Source organism: Tamandua tetradactyla, chromosome 4 (assembly GCF_023851605.1).
Source record: "Tamandua tetradactyla isolate mTamTet1 chromosome 4, mTamTet1.pri, whole genome shotgun sequence".
NCBI lineage: Eukaryota > Metazoa > Chordata > Mammalia > Pilosa > Myrmecophagidae > Tamandua > Tamandua tetradactyla.
The window spans coordinates 63234225-63257607 of NC_135330.1; the positions used below are offsets into that span (position 1 = coordinate 63234225).

The following is a 23383-nucleotide window of genomic DNA, read 5'->3' on the forward strand; positions in this document are numbered from 1 at the left end:
CAGGCCTCCTTCCCCGGGAGTAAAAGACCCTCTGCCCGGTCTGAGGTCCCTCCTCTGCTCTGTGACCATGAGGGAGTGGCTGGCCTGGATCCAGACCCACCTGGTTAGCTTCACCTCTTTGGGAACGAGTCACATTTCTCTCTCCTGACTCTGTGTCCTGTCGTGCCCCTTCCCTCCACCCTGGACCCTTCGCCTTCACTCTGTAGGCATCAGCTGCTGAATGGGCTCTTTCCCATCTCCAGGAGGTGGGAACAGACCACGGTGAGGCTTGTCCTGGCCAGCACAGCTGCATGCATGCACACACACGTGTGCCCGCAGAACCCAGGGCAGCTCAGGTGGAGGGTCTGGGGCCTCGGGATTGCTGCAGAGCTGGTGGCTGGGGCTGGCGGAGCGGGCCAGGGGCACAGCAGCAGAGCAGGAAGAGGGAAAAGTGTAGGTGCATCTAAGCCAGCCCTGCTGTCTGAAGGAGAACCCATATGTTCCTGAAATCTCCATGCTTCTGTCTGAGGAAAATGGGGAGGGATGGGGGATAAGGACATTGCGTGGTTTGGCTTTGACCTGGAAGGGGTCTTGAAACTCCCTGGCAGCATGAGTATCTCTGGTGAGATCGAGGTGAGGGCACCCTGGTCTGGGAAACATTGGCCAGAACTTTCAAAGAGACAGTGGTGAGAGCCTCCTTCCTAGAACTCTTGATGACGGGTCCCCGCCCCCTGCCAACCATGCCACCCCTCACCCCCTGACGTTAAGTAACATCTCCCCTGGCGGAGGGATTGGGTATAGACAAGGTGACCCAATAGGGCTGGTTGATGCATTCATTCATTACTGATGTGTTGATGCATTCATTCATTACTGATGTGCCTAGTATGCGTCTCTTTTCCACCATAGGTGGAGGTAATTGATGGACTTTAGGGTCAGTTCAAATCCTGCCGTTGCTACTTAGTAACTGGTTACTTTAGGTGGAGTAATTTGCTCATCCTACTTTCAGTTTCCTGCTTTGTGAAATGGAAAGAATAGTAGCATTACCACGTGTGGTTGAGAGGACCCAAGTGGGAGAATGTTCGCGATACCTCTAGCTTTTGGTCTGACCTAACAGCATTACCAATGAGGGCAAATGGAATCAGTGTGCTACATCTGGCAGGCCTCAGTACCCTGGCCTCTGCCCAGTATTTTTCTGTAAAAACCACGTCTTAGGTCCCAAATTGGAAAGGGGGCTCTATTTTTAAAACGTCTCCACCCTCCCTCATGCCCTCTCCATTTATCATCTCCTTGGGAAGTTCCAGAAAAGCTCCACACACCTTTTCTCCCCTAAAGAAGCCTGTCTTTTCCTCCCTCAGGAACCAGGGCATCTTCTCTCCTCTGGTCCCCTGCCACCCAGAAAAGGAGCCCATTGCTAGGTGACCAGGCCCTGTGGGGGACAAAGCTGTCCTTCCCTATGTCCTGGCAGAACCCACCGCCTGGAAGCAGGTAGGTGGAAGACGCTGTGCTGGTGGACAGTGTCCATCATGTAAGCTATGCTGGGGGCCCAGACCTACTCTCCCAGCAGGGAGCAGGGTGAGGCTAGCAGAGGGGTCACAGCCCCTCCCTGCTGCTGGCATAGAACCAAGCCGGCACTCCCACCCCAGGCTGGACTGGTCACCACATTCTGTGCAGTGCCACATGCCACATCTTCTTCCTATGCAAGGTGGCCCATGAGCGGCTGCTGACTTCCCTGGCAATGGTGCCCAGTGGAGGGAATGCCATCTCTGGATAGGCCCTTGCAGTGCAACCCTTGCCATCACTCGTGGCCCCAGGGGTGCAGAAAGGACATTGTATTTAAAGTCACAAGCCTTCAGTTTAATCTCACGTCTCCCCTATCAATCTGGGTGGCCTTGGGTAGGTCACTAAGTCTTCACATCATCACCTGAAAATTGAGGGCACAGACCAAGGGATTTCTAAAGCCCCAGCCAGGACTGCTGGTTTACAGTACCAACTTTTTCCAGCCCTGCTAACAAGGTGAGCTGTGCTCTGAGATTCCAGAAGGCACTCAAACCTTCTGCTCCTCAAACTTGCAGGGGCTTCCCCAGCTGAGGCTCGTATACCTAGTCCTTGCCACAATTCACACGTGCAAGGAAACCCTAGAAGGCCTCACCCTCAGTCTGAGAGCAGAGAAGGAGTACCTTCCAAAGAAGTGGATGCTGGCTCCAAACCACCACACTGATATTGAATGCTCAAGGGCAGGGTTTGGCAAATCATGGCGTGTGGCCAAATTCAACCTACCACGTGTTTTTGTATGGCCCATGAGTTAAGAATGGCTTTTATATGTTTTGAGCATTTAAAAAAAAAATCAAAAGAAGAATATTTCGTGAGACTTAAAAATTATATAAAATTAAAATTTTAGTGTAAAGTCCTCTTAGGAGGCCGTCATGCTCACTCGTCTACGTGTTGTCTGTGGCTGTCTGTGCCACTTTGGCAGAATTGAGAGGTTGTGACAGAAACTGTGTGGCCTGCAGAGCCTGTAGTTTTTACCATCTGGCCCTTTGCAGAAAAAGTTTACTGACCCCCATTCAAGATAATCATGGTTCTCCCTAAGCCTCACTCTAAACAGTTCTGGAATAGCAATATAAAGGTACTTCCTTTTCATTTAAAAACAAGTGTTAATGTTTTCTTATTACATGAGCAGTCTATGTTCATGATGAAAAAGCCTAGAAAATGCACATATGCAAAAGGAAGACATTGAAGTTGCCCGTAATCCCACCACCCACATGTAGCTGCTGTGAATGTTTGACTTCTGTCCTGGGTTGTATGTTGTTTGTATGTGACGCGGCGTGTATATATATCACAAATACAACTTTTGCCAGTTGCATGCACGTGCCCTGTTCACCTGGAAGTGCATCTCGGTCAAGCTGTTTGCTGTCTCCAGGACTGTCTCTAGGCCCAGGCTCGGGGGGCTGGGGGAGGCCAGGGCTGTGGATCTGGGGGGCGTGAGCCTGTGGGTGGTGGTTTCCCAGGGGTGAGGATGAGGTTACCCAGGAAAAGTGTGTAGATGGGGAAGAGCAAAGGGCCAAGAGGCCCACGAGACAGGGGACAGACAGAGAAGGCGAGTTCACAAGGCCCTGCAGGGAGAAAGAAGTAGGAGAAGGACAAGGAGGCCAGAGAGGGGAGTATGAGGCGGAGGCCTTGCCATGGGGCAGGTGCCTGTGAAATGACCACGTGACTGGAATAAGCCAGTTCCTCCTGCGAGGGGCCTGAGCTCTGGCTGCATGGGTGGCCCTGACCCAGGGGACAATTTGAGAGCAGTTGAGCAACTCTGAGACCTTCAGAGGCTTTTCTGAGGGGGGTTTGGAGGCAGAGAGGGCTGGAATAGCTGGAGAAGAGGCAGGGAGGTGCCAGAGGGCCATCCAGGCCAAGGTACTCCACGGATAGGGAAATCTAGCTGACCAGAGCCTGGGGCCTGCTGGAGTTGGCTGGAGTTGGCTTTGGGGGTGACGCGTAGCTGCTCTCTTAGATTTATCGCTCAGATGGAAAGGAGGAAAGCGGATGTCAGAATGAGGGCCTGGGGCAGTGTGGGCCAAACTGGTGGGTGTGGGGGCTGAGAATGGAGTATAAATAGGCATATGATCTTGAGATGCTGGGAAATGCTCCCCTCCTCCCCTCTGGATCATAAGACCGGAAAGTCCCCAGGGATGCGCAGGGCTTAAAGGCCCCTTCAGTTCCATTGCTAAAGTTGGGCACGGGGAGAAAACCACAGGACACTAATAAAGATCCCGTGACAGGCCACCGAGAGAACGGTGTTGTATCCCTCTGGAGGAAGGAAGACTCAAGGGTGGGTGAACATGATGCTCTTTCTTTCTTCTACTGATTGTATAAAGATGTTGGGTACCGTCATCTGCCCTAAAGCAAATGGAGAGGAAATAGACACAGGCTGTTTCCTTTGGTATTTAAGTAAGACATCAGGGCTTCCAGATTTGGAGGTTTTGATAACACTGAGCCAGGCAGGTGAGGGACCTTCCTTGAGGGTCTTTAACAGGGGCAGTTAAAAGCAGCCAGGAAGGATCTCCTCTCCCTGGGAGGGTGGGGAGGGCTTATCTGGAAGGCAGGTTGTGAGGTGGGGGCCTCACCTGCACTGGCCCCTGGCCCCTGGCTCCTGCCCCTGGTCTGGGATGTTCAGATGGCCAGCCAGAGTTGACAGAAAGGCTCCTTGTCCCATCTCATCACCCAGAAGCCCACAGCCTCTTGATTGCAGACCAGCCTTAACCGGGTCCCCAAAAAGTGTCAGAAGGAAAATCCCGGGAGATGATCTGTGGGCCTGCATTCCCTGAGCCTAGGTGCAGAGCCCCGGCTGAGCCGTCTGCTGGCTGTCTCCTAGCCCCTACCCCCCTTGCCTTTTGCACCGACCCCTCTCTTTTGGTTCTCTCTCTCTGAGACCCAAGAGAACTGAAGAGGAAAGATGTCCTCGTGAGTCCAGGGCTGGCGGACTGGACAGCCCGGGCTTGCTCTAGAATGCCGAGAGAGAGGGCAAGAGTAAAACCAGCCCCCCTTGTGCTCAAGTCCGAACTAGTACGAGCGGAGCTGGCCTGAGGAGGGGAAGAGAAGGGTAGAAACAGGTCCCTGGCCTACCTGAAAGTAAAAGGGAGGAAACTAGCTTTTATTATACTCAGAGAATGTGTCCTGCAGATGTAAAGGTGACTAAGATTTAATCTTTGTCCTCGAGGGGCCTAATGTTCATATAACAATATGACATGATAGAGGAAAGAGGCTTCAACAAGTAATTATGACCAAGTGGATAGATGGATAGTCTAAGTCCGTCATTTATTCCTTCATTCCGCAAACACTCACTGAGCTCCTGGTAGGTTCCTTACTCTATTTAAGGCACTAGGGAAACAGAAATGATTAAGATACTATTTTTGTCCTGACGATTCACAGTCCAGTTAGGAGTGTACACAGGCTGCTATGGAAGCAACAAGGAGGAAGTAACTAATTTTACCTAGAGGAAGGCGGTGTGGCCAGGCACAGCTTCCCAGGGGAAGCAGCACTGGAGTTGAGTTTTGAAGCAATTTCACGAAGAGAGAAATGAGGAAGGGCGTCCGCGACCAAACAGACGTGTGTGTGCAGAGCCGTGGGGTGTGGACACGATTAGCTGGGAACACCAAGTGTGTTTGGTGCAACTGGGGCGAGAGAGCCTGGACTCACGAATGAGGCAGAGATGGGAACGCAGGCCCGGTCCGCTGGGCCCTGGAGTTTGGACTGTTCCTGAGGGCAGGGTTAGCCCTGAAGGGTTTTAGACAGGAAGTGGCTTCGTCAGGGAGCAGCTTGGAAGGTTAGGGCCAGCAGCGGGGGGCTAGGACACGGAATGTCTTCTGTGACATCAAACGTCAGGCAATTTTAGAGCCCTGGGCTAGACAGCATGTGGCCCTCGCTGTAGGATGTTTGTGGCCAGAGTCGGACACTACAGGGACAATAGTGAGTTTGTCCAGAGCTAGGGAGACCCCGAGCCCCAGCCACCAGCCTCCCAACCGGGCATCCTGCACATTTGTCCCTCTGCCCCCAGCAGGCCTTTCCCACCTGCTTTCTGGGTTCCATGCAGAGGTTGTGGGGGTCTCCCCTGTGCTGTGTCCCTGCCCAGACCGTCTGTTCACTGAGAGGGCGACTGAGGCCTGCGATGTCCTCCTTGGTTCTGGCTGCCCTCATGGCCTCAGATTCGCAGCCCCTCCCATCCAGGCCGGAGCCAGGGCAGGGAGAAAGGTCAGGGATGAGGGCTCCGGAGCTTTTGCTTCTGCTGCAGCCATAGCCAGAGGGTTGGACCAGGCAGCCAAAGGGTGACTGGCTTCCCCTGAGGTCTCTCACGGGCTGGGGAAAACTACAGCTTCCCAATATGCAGTGCAGGGTCAGCGAAAGGGTGAAGGAAGAGATGGTATCGGCTCTGACCCGCTGCAGGCTAAGTGACCCTGGGAGGCGGTGGTGCCTCCCGTCTCAGCTCGTGGCGCATGCACACCTGGGCAGCCTTGGTCTCCAGTTCTTTCGAAGCTTGCCCAAAGGCCCCAAATGGCCGAGTGGCCAAGGGGTCTGGGGGGACAGGGAGAGGAAGGGAGGCAGAGGGTGTCATAAGGATCCTGGCTGGTGGCCAGCCTTTAAGACTGAAGGGCAGAACCTTTGGGCTTCAGAAAGTGGGCAACTGGAGGTTTATATCCTTCAAGCCCTCTGCCTGGCCCAGAGAGACTGAGGTCGAAAAGGGGGGAAAAAATCAAAACGGAAACAAGGACTTAGAGCCAGCACATGGTCTGTGCTGAGAACACAGTAGGTGCTCATACGTGTTTGTGAGACAGACAGGCCTGGTGTAGATTGGGCCAGCACCGGGAATGGGGATCAGAGATCCCAGAGGGAGGGGGGTGACAGGTCAACACCTTCTCTGCTAGGTTTTGGGGGTCCTGAATGTGCCGTCATGGCAGAGGGATGCCCGACAGGCCTGGGGGTCGGGGAAGCGCTCAAAGGCCCACGAGACCTGAGTAGCACGCAGGGGGTGGTGCCTGAAGCAGAGCCAGTGGTGGGGAGAGGAGAGAGGCGGAGCCAGAGAGGAAGGCAGGTACCAAATGTTGAAGGGTGCATTTGCTCAGTGGGAAGGCAAGGGGTTGTCGCTCAAGGATTTGCTCAGAGACAACTCAAAACCTGGTTCCCTGAAGGTTAAGAAGTGAAACTGACCCCCTGCCTCCTTCCCCACCAGTGTCCAGTCAGAACTGGTCTATGATGGAGGCTGCTTCTCAGATACCCTGGATGCTCTGCCAAGCCTCCTTCTCCGCCTCCAGGGCCGCAAGGTCAGGGTCTCCCAGGCATTCCAGCCCCAGGGCAGGTGTTGGGCTTGGGCCCAGGAAGGGGTTGTCCCGGGGGTAGGGTGGAGCATGCTGAGCCTCTGCCCTCGCTCCACCTGAGCTGGGCCCTTGGGGCCGGCCTGGCCTGCTCTGCAGAGCCTGCTGGGACCGGTGATGAGTGGGAAGACAGGTCCCCGCCCTGCGCTGGTCCCACTCTACATCTTGCTGAATTGCACCAGGCCATTCTCGTGTTGGTGGAGGGTACAATAAGTGGGGGCGATGCTGCCTCCCTGGTCTTTCCCTCCCAGTCTGGTAGTTCTCTGAAAAGGCCCACGCGCCCTGCTTCCATCCAGGGGTCTCAAAGCACCTTATGCACCAAAAGGAAGTTGGCGAGGGATACCCTCGATGAAGTTTATATGGGGACTCTTTTCTGGCATATACGTTTGAGCAGGTGCTCTAGAGAAGAAAAAGAGAGGAGAGAACTAACCTCTATCGGGTCAGCGCGTATCATGTTTTCTCATTCAGTGTCTCTACTCAGATGTCCATGGGACATTGCAAACCACCTGCTCAAAACCAACTCCTGATCTGCTCCCCTAAACCTCCACCCCCAGCATTCCTCATCTCCACGAATGGCCTTCCAGTTGCTCAGGCTAAAAATCTTGAGAGTCTTTTTTTTTTTTTTTCCAAAGAGAAGAAAGAGCTTATTGGTAAGACATGAAGCAGGAGATCAGATGACCTCTCAGCCCCCAAATCTGTCTCCCCAAACTGCAGTAATTCTGATAGTTTTATAGAATTAAAAGATGGGCAGGTTTAAGGATAATAAGTAACGTGGCCTCAGATGATATAATTACAGGTAATCTATTTCTTTTTTTTTCTTTACATACTTTTGATGAACATACTTTTTTCATCACATAGTTGTATATTCATCATCATGATCATTTCTTAGAACATTTGCATCAATTCAGAAAAAGAAATAAGAAAACAGAAAAAAATTCATACATACCATACCCCTTACCCCTCCCTTTCATTGATCACTAGCATTTCAATCTACTATATTTATTTTACATGTGTTCCCCCTATTATTTATTTAATTTTAATCCGTATGTTTTACTCATCTGTCCATAAGGTAGATAAAAGAAGCATAAGACACAAGGTTTTCATAATCACACAGTCACATTACAAAAGTTATATCATTATACAATCATCTTCAAGAAACATGGCTACTGGAACACAGCTCTATATTTTCAGGCAGTTCCCTACAGCCTCTCTGTTACACCTTAACGAAAAAGGTGGTATCTATTTAATGCATAAGAATAACCTCCAGGATAACCTCTCAACTCTGTTTGGAATCTCTAAGCCATTGATACTTTATTTTGTCTCATTTCTCTCTTCCCCCTTTCAGTTAGGAAGGTTTTCTCAATCCCTTAGCGCTGAGTCCCAGCTCATTCTAGGATTTCTGTCCCATGTTGCCAGGAAGGTCCACACCCCTGGGAGTCACATCCCACATAGAGAGGGGGAGGGTAGTATGCTTGTTGTGTTGACTGAGAGAGAGAGAGGCCACATCTGAGCAACAAAAGAGGTTCTCTTGGGGGTGACTCTTAGGCCTAATTTTAAGTAGGCTTGACCTATCCTTTGTGGGATTGAATTCATATAAACAACCTCAAGATTGAGGGCTCAGCCTATTGCTTTTGTTGTCCCCACTGCTTGTGAGAATATCAAGAATTCTCCACTCGGGAAGTTGAATTTTCCCCCTTTCTCATCATTCCCCCAAGGGGACTGTGCAAATACTTTTTTATTCCCTGTTCCAATCCTCTGGGATTTATCGAGGCATCACTCTGGACAAACCTACAAAATCTCATTCCCTACTTAAGGTTCCATGTACTTATGGTGTTCAGTTAAGCTGTCCACATAAGTTATATTGGAAAATGCACTAGTCGAAATATAAGTTTTGTACCAAATAAATGTTTTTTGCTTTAGTCTCACATACAAGTTAAAGTTTTAAAATATTAATTACCATCTATTTTCAACACCCTGCATTATTGATATTCCTTTGTTCTTTGAGAGTCAGTCTTGTCTCCTTCCTCACACACACACACACACACAATCCCTTTGACTCCGCCTTTGAAGTAATATAGAAACTACCTACTTCTCACTCTCCCCACCCCCCTGGGCCCACTCTGGGTCCAGCCACTGCCCTCTCTCCCTGGATCACTGCCGTAGCCTCCCGGCTGGAGCCTTCTCCCCTTTAACATATCCAGTCCATTCTCAGCACAGCACCTGGAGTGAGCTATTGAAACCCAAATGGGATCATGTGACTCCTCTGTTCAAACCCTCTGGTATCCCACAAGGCCCCACCCAGTGTGGCTCTCTGTTCCCCTCTGACCTCCTCTGCAGCCATGCTAACTTCTTGCTATTTCTGGAACTCACCAGATTCACTTCTGCCTCAGGACCTTTGCACCTGCTTTCCCCAGGTTCCGCATGACTAGCTCCCTCACCTACTTGGGATCTTTCCACAGATGTCACCCTCTCAGACAGGCCTTCTTGATCACTTAAAATCACAACACCCCACCTCTCGCACCCCATCCCTCTTTCCTGCTTTACTTTCGTCCATTGTGCTTATCACTATCAAACATCCTGTATATTTTATGGATTTATCGTGCTCGTTGTCTGTTACCTCCCTTTTATCAGAACGCAAGCACCAGAAGGGCAGGGACTGATGTCAGTTTCATTTACCAGTGAACTTTCAGGGCCTAAAACAGTGCCTGGTGTATTGTAAGTGTTCAATAAATAATTATTAAATGAACAAAACCAAGCCTAGGAGAGATCATATAACTTAATTAAGAGCACACATCTGTTAGTGGGAGCACCAGAATTCGAACCTGGGTTTGTCTGGCTTTTAATTCAGCAGAGGGGTGAAGGAAAGCAGCCCAGGAGGGGAGGAGACCTGGAGGAAAAAACAGGGCTCATCGCCCCAAGCAACAGGAAGGGGCAGGAGTGAAGAGGGTTCCAGTCCGGAGAAGAAGGGAGCGATGTGGCGGCTACTGGGCAACAGCCAGGAAATTGCTGCGCGATTCTGAGCAAGTCAGTTCCCCGCTGGAAGCCGCAGGGCCCTCCTGGGAAAGGGGAGGGAGTGGAACAGAGGGTCTGTGCGCGTCTCCCCTTTCTGGCCCTTTCACTCCGGAGCACAGCTGGATGCACAGCGGCCTCCAGGCAGGGCTTGGTCTCCTGCAGGCCTCCTGGTCTGGCTCCTCCTCCCTCTTCTGGGCCACCCGCTTCTCTGGCACCAGCAGGAAGCGCTGGGCCGGCTGGTATGTGCCCAGGAGGAAGTGAGGGGAGGTGGGGCAAGAGCTCAACGCCGGCCGGCCTGGGCGGGAGGAGAGCAGGTAGGAGTGCCTGCCTCGACCCCAGCTCCCGAGGCAGCCTCTGCTTCTTCACCAGGCCCCCACCCAGGGCCCTGACCAGCCCAGCATCCCTGGGCGCCCATCTCCCTCTCCCCCTGGCACCAGTGGCACGAGGACAGCCCCAGATGGTTCCTGGCCGGGGGACAAAGGCCGAACTGTGCCCGACCCTGAACTGGCTTCAGCCTGGGTCACACTGAGCCCTTCTGTTCCCAGTTGGGGGTGAGGGGCAGACAGCACCAAGGTGACAGGGCTCTTTCCTGTCTCCCTTCCCCCCGCGACCCCTAAATCTGAGGAGCTGACTCTCCCAAGGGAAAAGTGACAGAAGGCACCCTGTGTCTTGAGCTAGGGAACAACAGACCATTCACTGCCCAGTCTGCCCTGTCACACCCAAGACCCTGCCGGGTTCAATGCCTGATTGTCCCCAGTGGAGCGAGGCGTCCACTCCCTGTGGTCACCACCCCCAGCTGCCTGCTCCCCTGCACCCATGGGGAAGTCCATCCCTACATCTGACCTCCATCCTTCCTGCTACCATGACAGCCACTTCCTCCTGATCTGTTCCTGGAGGCAGGGGAGCCCCATCCCTCCTGCATCTCCTGACTCCACATTCCTCTGTGGTCAGCTGCAACCAGTTTTACCCTCCCTCTGGCTTCCCGTCCCACCCTCCAGCCCATCTCAGGCATAAGCTGGTGGCTCCTCACTCCTAAAGGAACTGGAATCCGTGGGGAGAGCAGAAGCGATCGTTACTGGTTCTCCTTTGTCTCCCAGAAATGGGGCCCTCCCTCCTGGAAGATTTATAAAGAGTTTGCCTTTCCCCTACCCCACAGGCGAAAGCCAGGGTGTGAGATTTATGGTGGCTTCTGGTAGATTCCTGAGCCACAAACTCAACCCGCCATCCTATAAATCCCAGACTGCCCGACAGCTTTACGGGGGAAGCCCTGTTTTTAGAAGGGGGCGTGGCTGGTCCCTGCTGGGCAGAGCTCGGGTCTCCCGGGAGCCAAGCGCCTCCCTCCCTGCTGCGCCCTCCAGCCCTGCCCCCTCCAGCCCTGCCTACAGAGTGACCATAACCAAGCCCGGGGCACCCGTCAGTGCAGCATAGATGTGCCTGTTTCCAAAGCAGAGACGTTTTCTTCCCCTCTGCTCCGCTGGGCATGCCCCCCACCCTCCTGCCCCCTCCCCAGCCCTGAGGATTCCCCAGGTTGGCACTAGCAATCTGGAAACCTGGGCAGGTTGCCATCCTACCTGGGCCTCAGATGCTTCCCCACCTGGTTCCATGTCCAAATCAGTCAGAATGCTTTTTAAAATACAGTTTGCCAGGTGCCATTCAGAGTCTGATTTTTGGAATTTTTATTATTATCATTATTTTACAATACTCCCTGGTGATTCTGATATTCAACTAACTTTGAAAATAATTGATCTATACAGCAGGGCCATCTCATTGTGTGTGGCTAACACAATGCCAGGCACATGGTAGGTGCCCAACCCATGTTTGCTGAGCTGAACCGAGTGCGATAACAGGGCCCCCTGCCAGCTGGGGCTCGGCTGGCAGTGCGGATAGAGGGCCTCTCATCTGAGCGGCATTAGATTAGATGACCCTAAGGATGACCCACTGACCCTTCCCCTACTCTGGGCTCTAGGGGGCCAGAGGGCCATAACTTAGCTGCGTTAGGGAGCAGCCAGTAGCCTCCAGGCCCAGGGAGGGCCCCTCCCCAGGCTGGCTGAGGACAGACTCATATGAACATTAAGCAAAGCAAACATATTACTGACCCATAATCCCTTAAATCAGGAGGATCCAGGAGGGGCCTCGTTGCCTTGGCAACGAGATGCTGGCCAGTGGCAGGATTGAAAGCATCCTCCGGGAGTGGGCTGTGCCTGGTGCGTGGGCAAAAGCTGGGAGGGGGTCCCGGGTGGCCCCTTCCCATCACAGGACTGGTTCCTGGTTCTTTTCTGGCAGGTGGGCGTGGGGGCTCTGCCTCTCCGTTCAGGCCCGCTACCTTTGAGGGAGGTATAAGCAGAGCATGAGGAGGCGGGTGTCTGCAGTGGGCGCTTATGAAACCATGGAGGGCAGAGGAGACGGGGCAGTCCAGCTCTAGGTTTTCATGGCGAGAGGAAGAAGGGAGGGTCTGCGGAAAGAAGCAGTGGCACAAGTCTCATTAGGAGGCCAGCAGAGTGCGCCCCCGGGCAGAGGGAAGAGGAGCTGTTCTCCTTCATGGCCTGCAAGGGGACGAGTGCTGCTGGCGGGGCTCTGCAGTGGGAGGGGCCTGCGGGGCTCAGCCTCCCTTTCCCTGGGGCCCCCTCTGTTTCCAGCAAACCTCTGTGTTTCCCCGGAGACCTTCAATTGACCTTCTGACCTCCCTTATTTTAGCTGGAGAGGTGATGGGGCAGGGCCAGCTCAGACCCACACTTCCCTCTCTCATCCCTTTCCTCTCTTTTCCTGTCTCCTGGTACCAGGACAAGCCGAAGAGGGGCCCTTCAGATCTCAGTGTCAGTGCGCAGTGGGGTTTGGAGCAGGTTGTGTTTTGAGGGTGCAGACTGGGCTGCTATTCAGCTTACAGCACCAGTAAGCCATTCTGTTCGGGAGCCTCCCTGCCACCCCAGCCCAGAGCTTTCTGGATCCCCAGCAGCTAGAAGGCCAACTTCTTCGCCTGTGCACCCTGGTGCTGTACCGGCTAATGGATACTGCAGATACCTCCCAGAGGAAGGGCGCCCATAGGGCAGAGCTTTGGGGGAAGGAAGAGAGTCAGGGCCCAGCCTCAGGGAGCTCAGCATCAGGTGGAGACGCCATCCCGGCCCCGGCAGGGAGGACCATGGCGCCTCTGCCTTCTATGTCCCCAGCTCAGTGGGAAGACAAGAGACCCACGCCCTGCGCTCCCACTGTGCGGAGAGCCTCGTTCTCACCTGCTCCCACGTCTCCCACCTTAGGACCCAGCAGCCTGGTCCCTGATGATAATGAACAAGATGAAGAACTTCAAGCGCCGTTTCTCCTTGTCGGTACCTCGCACCGAGACCATCGAGGAATCCTTGGCTGAGTTCACTGAGCAGTTCAACCAGCTCCACAACCAACGGAATGAGGGTGAGGGGTCGCCCCAGGCCGCCTCTCTGTCCCCGGCCTTCTCCAGAAGCGCCTCCTGCCCTCCTCGCTGTCCTGATGGTGCCGCCACCACTCTCCCTTCAGGGGCTCCTGGCGGCTGAGGGGGAAGGATGGAAGTGGGGGAGCGGAATCCCCCCGCCCTCGGGGGCAGAGAAGCAGGGAGGGGAGCTGATGCCTCTCCCTCGCAGGCCTGCAGCTCGGTCCTCTTGGCAGAGACCCGCAGCCCGAGTCCAGCGCCTTCTCCCCAACCGAGAGCAGGGAGGACCCCGGGCAGTCGTCCCCCAGCCTGCTGTACCGGAGGCACGGCCAGCGCCGCTTCTCCATGGAGGTGAGGGGCCTCCGCCCTGCCACGGGCGCACGTGAGGGGAGTTGCCTTGGAGCCAAACGTCATGGTTCAAATCCCAGCTCTGACATTGACTAGCTTTGTGACCTTGAGCAAGTGACTAACCTTTGTGTACTAGTTTTCTCATCATGAGGACAGAATGAGTTAATATCTGCCAAGTGCTTAGAACATTCCTGGCACATTGCAAGGACTTGACTACTTGACGGTCACTATTATTTTTATTACCCATATGCATGTGCCCAGGTATATGAAAAGTATGTTTACAGAACCACAGGAAACTCATTTAATGGAGGGGATGCTGAGGCCTGGAGACGGGAGGGGACATCCCCGGGCCCACCCGGCAGCCCCTGAGGCACATCTGTGAAGCAGCTGTGAGCCTGGGTCCCAGCCTGAGTCCTGGCCCTGCTATGGTTCCCCTGCAGGGAAAAGCAGGCCCTGGGTGGGAGGCAAGGGCCCCACAGTCCAAGCCACCTAGGAGCAAGCGCTGTGACCCCGTCTCATCCTGGCCACTGTAGGACATCAGCAAGAGGCTCTCTCTGCCCATGGACATCCGCCTGCCGCAAGAGTTCCTGCAGAAGCTACAGCTAGAGAACCCAGACCTGCCCAAGCCGCTCAGCCGCATGTCTCGCCGTGCTTCCCTGGTGAGTCCCAGAGGGTCAGGGGCCACCAGGGTGGGACACCCTCTCCCCAGCATGGACACTGAGGGCTCTGGTCTCTGGCGCCACCTGCTGGCCACAGTCGATTCCAACTGGCCGACCTCCTAGCTCGCCACCCATGCCCTAGATGGCTGAGCTCCAGGACCTCCGGCCCCCAGGGTCTTCCCGGGGTAAGATCAGTGTGCACCAGCTGGTATGCACGTCCCAGTCCTGGCTGCCTGTCACATCTGCCTGGGAGCACCTTATAAACACAGACTTCTGGGCCTCACTCCAGATACCTACAGAATCCAGCTCTCTGGGTGGGGGGCCCAGGAATCTGTATTGCTGAGGGCTGGGTACTACTGAGCTAGAGGAACTGTGCCCATGAGAGAGACTGCTGGGGAGGTGGGTTCTGAACCAGACAGAAGATACGATGGAGAAAAAGACACAGTGCCTGCCTGGAGGAGCTTGTATGCTGGGGAAGACAGACAGACAGGCAGGTGTACAGCTGTCCCTGGAGCTACAGCTCTGCGTCGCCACCCTCAGCTGTCATTGGAGGAAGAAACTCAGGGTTGGGAGGGGCTTAAACTCCCTCTCCCAGGAGCGCCTTCATTTAGCACAGGGATAAAGGGAGGAGGAGAAGGACTTGTGGCTGCCTTCCCCTGCTAGCCTGGGCTGCTCTGTCCTCGTGGTGGGGACCCATTCCTTCCTTCCCGGGCTGGAGGAGGGGAGCAGGGTTGCTGCTGGAGCCTTCCTGACAGGGCCCTCCATCTTCCCCTCAGTCAGACATTGGCTTCGGGAAGCTGGAAACCTACGTGAAACTGGACAAGCTGGGGGAGGTAAGAGGCCGGCTTTGGTGGTCTTCTCGGGGCAGCCGGGCAGAACGGCTGGGAGGAGGCACACGGCCTTTCCCGGCCCCCCTCATCTCCCACTGGCGGCCCCTGGCCTGTGGGAGGTGCGCCCTTGGCACCGCGCAGTCTGGCCCGGCCTCCGGAGGCTGTGGAGGCAAACCCAGGGCTGGGACCCGGGTGCGAGGGTGCAGCCATCCTGGGTTCTGGGCCGAATCCAGACTTTTTTTTTTTTTTACCACCTGCAAGTACTTCGTATCTGGGTTCAAATCCCTGTGCCACCATTTACTGTCTCTGTGGCCTTGGACCAGTCGCGTGACCTTTCTCTGGGCCCTCAGGTTTTTCCTCTATCAAATGGAGATCAAAACTGCTGTACTCACAGGGTGCTGGGGGGTTAAGTAAGTTTGTGTGCAGCCCTTAGCGGCACTGCACAGCCGTCTGCAGTTACTGTGCCCGCTGAGTCAGGCTTTGTGTTGGAGGCCGGCAGGGGGCAGGGAGGTATGGAGGGGAGGGGGCGCAGCCCTCTCCCATTGGGAACCTATAGAGGGGCCGACATGGAAACCTCAGCATAATATAAGGAAGAGCAGAGCTGGTGTTAGAGCTGGGGGCTCGGAGGAAGGAGCAATCCATGGTGGCCGTGGAGAGCCTGGGGTCTGTTTCACAGAGGAAGTGGGCTTTGGAGGAAAGATAGAATCTTTAGAGGGTAGGTGCTCAGGCTGAAGTCACAGCCCGCGCACAGGCACAGAGCGGGGGACGGCACCGGACAGCGGAGGGTGGGCCCTGACTGTGTCCGACACCGTGGGGGTCCCCCTTCCCAGGGCACGTATGCCACAGTCTTCAAGGGGCGCAGCAAACTGACGGAGAACCTGGTGGCCTTGAAGGAGATCCGGCTGGAGCACGAGGAGGGGGCGCCCTGCACTGCCATCCGAGAGGGTACGCGTCCTGGGGCCCTGCGCCCCGCCCGGGGGCCTTCTGGGAACATCCTGCCCTGCGCACTGGGGAGGAGGGGTTCCTGGGCCTGAGCCCCCGCGGGGGCCCGGGAATGAGAGCCGCTGGTGAAGTAGGACTCCTGGGGCAGATCCCAGGACGAGAGGTGTGAGGCGCCGGGCCCCGTCTGCCCACAGTGTCTCTGCTGAGGAACCTGAAGCACGCCAACATCGTGACCTTGCACGACCTCATCCACACGGAGCGCTCCCTCACCCTGGTGTTCGAGTACCTGGTGAGTTGGGCTGGGGTCGGTGGCTTCTCGGGGAGGGCCCAGGCCTCTTCCGGAGTCGGGTTCTCAGAAGCTCGACGGGTGGGGACGGGTGGGGACGGGCTTCCCCCCCTCAGGTTGTCTGCACTTCTGCCCAGGGTTCCGGGTGGGTGGAACTGAGCCGGCTCTGTGTTCCAGGACAGTGACCTAAAGCAGTACCTGGACCACTGCGGCAGCCTCATGAGCATGCACAACGTCAAGGTGAGGGCCTCCGTGCCACGGACCTGCGCCCTCTGGGCCCCACCCATCTTGGCATCCACCGGCCTGAAGCCCAACACGGGAACCCCCTCTCACCTCCCAGCCCCCAGTTGCTGTGACTGCTCGTACTCTAAGCATAGGAGGGAAGGCAGGGCCACTGCCGTGTAGTGGGTGCCAGCTGTGCTGCACGCAGCACCCACACACACACCTGCACACCCCCTGCCACCTTGCGCTGCTGGTGTAAACCTTCCCCACCTCTATCTCTGTTGCACATGCCTCATGAGCTACCTGCCGGAATGAAAGGAGGCTGCCAGGGAGGTGCAGAGGGAAGAATGATGTTTCCGGTGTTTATTAGAGAATCGAGCACATGCTCCTCACGTGGGCAGGCTTCCAGACTGCCTCCGCCACAGCTCCCTGGCTGCAGAGCTCGCCCAGTGCCCTCACCTGGGCCTGGAACTCTCGGGGGTGGGGGTGGGGGCCTGGGCCTGCAGGGTGGGCAGGGAACCAGGTGGCTTCTGCACTGACTTCACACCCTCCCCGATCCCAGAGGGGACACGCCCCCACCTCCCAGGACTCACGTTCCTCTTCCCCATTCTCCCAGATTTTCATGTTCCAGCTGCTTCGGGGCCTCGCCTACTGCCACCGCCGTAAGATCCTGCACCGGGACCTGAAACCTCAGAACCTGCTCATCAACGAGAAGGGCGAGCTGAAGTTGGCCGACTTTGGTGAGGGCTCTGACCCCATGGGGGTGCACAGTCTCCCCGGAATGTGGGTGTAGAGGGGCGGTTCACGGTGGTCGGTCTGGAGGCACCTGTGGGCACATCTGTCCTAGGACTGGCCCGGGCCAAGTCAGTACCCACAAAGACCTACTCCAACGAGGTGGTGACCCTGTGGTACCGGCCCCCCGACGTGCTGCTGGGCTCCACAGAGTACTCCACCCCCATCGACATGTGGTGAGTGGGTGCCGTAGGGGCGGGGGGAGGGGTCTGTGTCCCCCCAGCGCCCTTCTGCTACCCCGTGGGCCTCTGGGAAGAGTCACCTCTCCTCCTTTGACCATAACCATGTGGTATCCTGCTGAACTGCATGTTTAAAACTTAAGTCTGACGTGGGTTGGGGTTCTCCTGACTAGGCACACCTCCAAGGCTGGGCTTCTGGAATGTCCCCCAGAGGGGGGGCAGGGGCAGGGTCAACAGAGGGTTGTAGGGGGCCCTGCAGTAAATATGAGGCATCTTTCCAGAGCATCAATTCTGCAGAAAGGTTAGGAAGGGATACAATGCTTTTATGTCAAAATTAGCATGTGGGCTGCTTGGTGTAGGATGAAAAATCAGTCCAATGTTAAAGCTCAAACACGGGTTTCGAATGAAGAGCTACTGTGCCTAATTTATGTACAGTTCTCTTCCAGTTGGGCTACACAGTTTAGGACAGCACTGTTTGGACGGCCACACAGGTGCTGGCCTTACAGACTCAGATCTGAGAGTGGATGGGGAGAGGGCAGGGCTTCCCAGAGCCCAGGGCCCCTGCAGGGGGCGGGGGCCGTGCTCTGCCGGGAGCAGCCAGTGCCCTCACCCCGGGGTCCTACCCCCACCCCCACCTCCCGGCCACCCCTAGAAGGGCACTGTTGCTACCCTAGGGGTGCAGCCCCAGGAAGGGTGGGCGCAAGGAGACTGAGTCTGACAGCGTCCCTGCCACTGCTGCCCGCAGGGGTGTAGGCTGCATCCACTACGAGATGGCCACCGGGAGACCCCTCTTCCCGGGCTCCACAGTGAAGGAGGAGCTGCACCTCATCTTCCGCCTCCTGGGTCAGTCCCCTGCCGCTCCCTGCCTCCACCACAAGGGGGCGCCAGACCTCTGTCCAGCCCAGGCCCGTAAAGGGACAGGCAAGAGTGGCTCTGGCCATCTTTGAATTGGGTGGGGACCCCTGTACCCTTGGCCATTCTCTGCTCCCGTCTCCCACATTGCAACCCCTCCAAGTCGGCCAGGGCCCTGACCCCTCACCCATGCTCTCCCCACTTCCTCTCCCTCCTCAGGGACCCCTACAGAAGCCACATGGCCAGGCGTGACGGCCATCTCTGAATTCCAAGCCTACAACTTCCCCCGGTATCCCCCCCAGCCGCTCATCAGCCACGCTCCCAGGTAGCCCCTTCTTCCCCACACTGTCCCTCCAACTCCCAGCCCTGGCTCTTCCTGTATTGGGGGGGATACACCCCACCTTCCCCCAGCCCCACACAGGCAAGGCCTGTCAGCTCCCTCCTCTTGCAGGTTGGATACTGACGGCATCCACCTCCTCACCAGCCTCCTCCTGGTGAGTGTCCTCCCCCAGGGCCCCGGGGGAGGGCAGCCAGCAAGAGCTGAAGCTCCCAGACCCCTCCCTGGGCCCTATGCCCCAACTTACGTGGCTCTCATGCCCCTAAAACTTGCAACATCCCTGCTTCTCTCTCTCATCAGTAAGGCCCAAGAGAGTGCTGGGCTCCAGACTTCGAAGTCAGCTCTCTCTCAACTCAAACCCCGGTTCAAACCTGTTTACCGATGGTGTAGCTATGGGCTAGTCAGATACCTTCCATGACTTGGTTTCCCCCATCATAAGATGGAATTAGGCTGCACGGGTGGTTCAGTGGTAGAATGCCCACCTTCCATGTAGGAGACCCGGGTTTGATTCCCGGACCATGCACCCCCCCAAAAAAACATGGAATTAATAATGCATATTTTATAAAATTTTTGTGAGGATAAATTGAGGTCATGGAACAGATTTAGTGTGCCACCTTTTTGAAGTCATAAAAGGCAGTTGTTAGTGTTAGATATTATACATTAATATATATTATAATAGCATATATTTTATATTAATAGTATTGAAATTATGCCATCATCATGGCCACTTTCACATCTGAATTTCCATCCCAAGAGTAGACCATTCTCCTGAAGTTCCATTTCTGGCTCTCTCTTAAGAGTTGAAGGCCTGGGAGTGTGGGCCCTGAGACTGCCTGGTCATAGGTAGGAGGCGGGGGTGGCCAGTGGCTGACCCCAGCAGCTTCTCGGGTTATCTCAGGACCCTCCCATCTTGGCCATCAGTTTAGCATAGGAGTGGCACTGCCCAGATGGGCCTGCAAGTCCCCCTCAGCCAGGGCCCAGTAGCCCACCCTGTGTCTTTCAGTATGAATCCAAGAGCCGTCTGTCAGCAGAGGCAGCCCTGAGCCACCCCTACTTCCGGACACTGGGAGAACACGTGCACCAGCTTGAAGACAGTAAGTGAGCTGTGGAGGCCGGGGAGGAAGGGGGCAGCAGGCTTGGGCAATAGAGCTAGGAAAAAGAGGCCAGAGCCCCTGGGTCCAGCTGAGCAGCCTCACCCTCCCCTCCTCGGGTTTGCATTTATAGACAGGGAGGCTGGAGTCTGGATCTAAGACGCTGGCCTGAAAAGCCCAGAAAGGTTTCCCTGGGCCGGTCCTGCCTGAAGAGGCTGCCCCCAGCTGCATGTGCTCAGCGGGCAGGCGAGCAGCAGCTTCCAGCGCGGGGCCAGCCCCACCCAGCTTTCTCCCTACCTCTCTCCTGCCCTCACCCTAGCTGCCTCCATCTTCTCCCTGAAGGAGATTCAGCTCCAGAAGGACCTGGGCTACCGGGGCTTGACCTTTCAGCAGCCAGGTAGGGGCTTGTCCCCCTCCCACCCTCCCTCCCCTATTAGAGGAGGCAGCGGCAGACCACCCCTCCTGGGGTTTCTGGGGGCCCGGCCCCCTGTGGGGATGCCCTTTCAAGGAGCAGAGGGATCCCCAGAGGTGGGGCCCAGCAGTCCCCTCCTGTGATGGGGGCCCTCGAGGAGTAAGGAAGCTCTGGTTTACCTCCCTCCTGCCAGACTTCTTCTCCCATCTCCCCGTCCTCAGCCCCCACTGCAGATAAAGCCTGCACCTGACAGGCCGGATGGGGGCGCCCACTCCCATGGTGTATTCTCTCTCTGCAAAGCCTGAGCCCTCTAAACAGCCTCCCTTGTCTCTAGAACAGCAGATTGCCCGTGGCAAGTGTTTCCTATCCTTATAACACCCTTTCGAAGTGGGTTCCATCAGAGTTCCCCATTTCACGCAATGAAAGCAAGGCTCTGTGAGGTTGTCACCATTTCACACAGTGAGTCGCAGAGAGGGGCTCCGAACCCAGGATGGGTCGGCTCCAGGCCACAGCCCTAGCTCATGCATGTCCTCCTGATCCCGGGCACCCTGTGGCCCACCTCCTCCTTCAGTCCCACCTCCTCCCCTTCTGTCCTCCAGGTCGAGGGAAGAGCCGGCGGCAGAGCATCTTCTGAGCTGTGGCCCTCCCGGCTGCGGCCCAGGGCCGAGTGGTGATGCCAGGCGAACCGCGGGTCGGACGGGCCTGCACCGCCCTCTGAGGACTCAGGAAAGTGTCTGGAAGGCAGCTGGTAGCCCTGCTGGCCATGGCTGTTTCCTCCCTTTGCTTCCCACACACCTCCCCGGTGGTCTGCACCATCACCTGCCCTCAGGCCGATGCCTACCCCGGAGTGCTTGGGCGCGGCGTGGGACCCGCGCGGACAGGGGAGCCCCAGTGCCAGGCTGAGGGCCCTGCCCTGGGCGTGGGCACCCCCCTCGCGGCCTGCCTTGGTGGTTTGACACAGCCCCCTTCAGGCTCCTCAGAGCCACCATCTTTCATCTTCTTCCTCTAAGAGAGCAGGAAAGGACCTAGCACCTCCTTGGGGATCCTGGAATGCTGGCTGCCAACATGTGTGCCAAAGCCCGTCCCTCACCTGAGGGGCCTGTGTCCCCGGGGCCACCTCTTCTCGCCGCCCCTGGCCCGTGTCCCCTGGCCCTCTCTTCACCTGTATGCCCACAGACTTGACGGGATGCTGACCCCTGCCCTGCTGGGCCCAGAGGAGCCTGGGACTGCCAGCTGTGCTCCCGCTCTCCTCCCCCAGCCCCCACACCATTTTACCATTCTGAATGGAATTGCCTTAAAGTGGCAGGTGGTAGAGGACTCGCTGCCCTTGGAGCTGCGACCCAAGCTCCTCCCTGTGCACCCCTCCCCCAGAGCGATCCCACTTATCACCCCGAGCTCTGATAAGCTCCCTTGGGTCAGGGGCCTGGCAACGGCACCCAGATAGGCGGGGTCACCCTGACCCCCGTGCCAAGCTGGCATCAGCTCTTCGGGGCTGGCACAGCCTCCCCGGCCCCTTCCTTCCCAGGTGGGCCCTGTCCTTGCTGCACCTGGTCCCACCACAGCCTCCCCAGGCCCCAGGCCTCCCTGAGGGGCAGTGAACACCGGTGTCTCAGGTGGAGAAAGGTGGGCTGGGAGCAGACTCTGATCCTGAGAGTCCAGCCCCAGGGTGCCAGGAGTTGGAGGGGCTGAGCCCCCTAGAGAAGGCACCCCCTCAGCAACCCCTGGCCAGCGTGAGGAGAAGCCCTGGAGGTCTCCGAGCTCCCCAACCGCTGCCCCGCTTTTCCCCCTGGAGAAAGCCTCCCTCCACTCCTCCACTGTACCGCGAACGTCCTATGACTCGGCACAAAGACAGATAATATATTTAATTCATGTTGTACAGATAGGAGCGAGCAGTCTTGCAGAAAAGCTGATTTTGACAGATCGATGCCAAAGACGGAGGACCCAAGGCATTTCTGAGGCCTGTAGAGCATGGGTGGGGCTGGCTTATATATAAAGTGAAGAGAGAGTTAATTTTGTGTGTGTCTCTGGAACCCACCCTGGCTGCCCTGCCCCCTCCTCTGATAGATCTGGATGCTCCTGAGTTCAGAGCCTGCGGTGAATGGGTCTGGAGCCGCCAATGGGGGAGGGGGCCGTGGGGCCAGGCGGAGCGGAGTTGGCGGGGGCTCAGGGTCTGCGTCCTGTGTCCTGGCCCAGGTTGCTGCCTGCGCCGTGGGGCTGACCAGAAGAGCCCAGAGGAGTCCTGCGGAAGGGTCTGGGGTCTGGCATGCCGCTGCTGGCCCCAGCGCTCCCCCTACCCAAATGGGAGGGAGGGAGGTCCCGGGGGGAGGGGCCAGTGTGGGGGTTGGGGTGGGGGGAGGCCAAGGCCAAGGCAGCCAACCTGGCTTACAAGGCTCACTGTAGCCCTGGCCCAGCGTTGTCTCCTGCAAACCTTGAATCCTCCCCCTCCTGCTCCCCAGACCACCTCCGGCCTTTCTTCTGTACACAACTCACTTCTCCCAGAGTTCTCGGCTCCGTTTTTCAGTTCTGCCCACCCTGAGAATGCCCCGCCCCAAGCTGTGTCTCCTGGCCCCTGCCTGTCCAGTGGCCTCGTTTCTGGCCTTAACAACTTCCCATTTGCTGACACATATGAGGGCGTGGCTGCTTCCCGCCCTTGGAGCCAATGTTGAGAAGTTGGGTGATGGCCTCCAAGGCCTTACAGGAAGTAAGGGGCCCACCCGCCCTCCAGCACCCCGCCAGACTAAACCTCGCACCAAACTTTAGGACCATAACTCGGACAAGCCAAGAGTACTGGTGGGAGGGGAGACAGCAGGAGTCACAGAGGTGGCACTCAGAGTCATGCCTTTCAGGCTGACGTTTACTAAGCCCCCTCCTGTGTGCCAGGCATGGCCTTAGGAGCATCGTCTCGTTTAATCCTCACGGTCGCCCCGTTTCTCCCCACTTTGCAGATGAGGAAAATGAGGCTCCCAGTGAGTAAGTGGCTTCCCCAGGGTCACACAGCAAATTAGAATTCCAGGTCTGTCCACTACCCCAGCCCTTGGTTTTCTCTTTTGTTTTTATTCTTTCTTTAAACATTTACTTCTTGAAGTAATTTCAGACTTATAGATAGTTGCAAAAATAATACAAACCCTATAGAGAGAACACTCGCATGTACCCCACACCTGCCAAAATACCCATACCCGTCCACC

General features: G+C 56.4%; 1 protein-coding gene across 8 annotated transcripts; it reads left to right on the forward strand.

Moving 5' to 3' along the window:
* Window positions 1-425: 425 nt before the first annotated feature.
* CDK18 (cyclin dependent kinase 18) lies at window positions 426-22208 on the forward strand. 8 transcript variants are annotated; one of them, XM_077157558.1, is made up of 17 exons: window positions 4427-5439; window positions 6698-6788; window positions 13103-13253; window positions 13460-13599; window positions 14130-14255; window positions 15032-15088; window positions 15916-16030; window positions 16222-16316; window positions 16491-16553; window positions 17152-17275; window positions 17383-17503; window positions 18252-18349; window positions 18578-18683; window positions 18810-18852; window positions 19699-19789; window positions 20129-20183; window positions 20798-22208. In XM_077157558.1, the coding sequence occupies exons 3-17, from the start codon at window positions 13124-13126 to the stop codon at window positions 21099-21101; spliced, it is 1668 nt and encodes a 555-aa protein (XP_077013673.1). In that variant the 5' UTR covers window positions 4427-5439; window positions 6698-6788; window positions 13103-13123; the 3' UTR covers window positions 21102-22208. The 8 variants fall into 8 exon arrangements, with proteins under 8 accessions (XP_077013676.1, XP_077013675.1, XP_077013673.1 ...); XM_077157559.1 differs by lacking the exon at window positions 6698-6788 and adding an exon at window positions 9688-9863; XM_077157561.1 differs by lacking the exons at window positions 4427-5439; window positions 6698-6788 and adding an exon at window positions 426-1464.
* Window positions 22209-23383: the final 1175 nt, after the last annotated feature.

Excerpts from the sequence above, each read along its gene's own strand:
- CDK18 (XM_077157561.1), top strand. The coding sequence starts at position 13,124 with ATGATAATGAACAAGATGAAGAACTTCAAGCGCCGTTTCTCCTTGTCG. Across the intron at positions 16,554-17,151 it reads TGAGCATGCACAACGTCAAG|ATTTTCATGTTCCAGCTGCT; the intron begins GTGAGGGCCTCC and ends CCATTCTCCCAG. Across the intron at positions 18,350-18,577 it reads CCTCATCTTCCGCCTCCTGG|GGACCCCTACAGAAGCCACA; the intron begins GTCAGTCCCCTG and ends CTCCCTCCTCAG.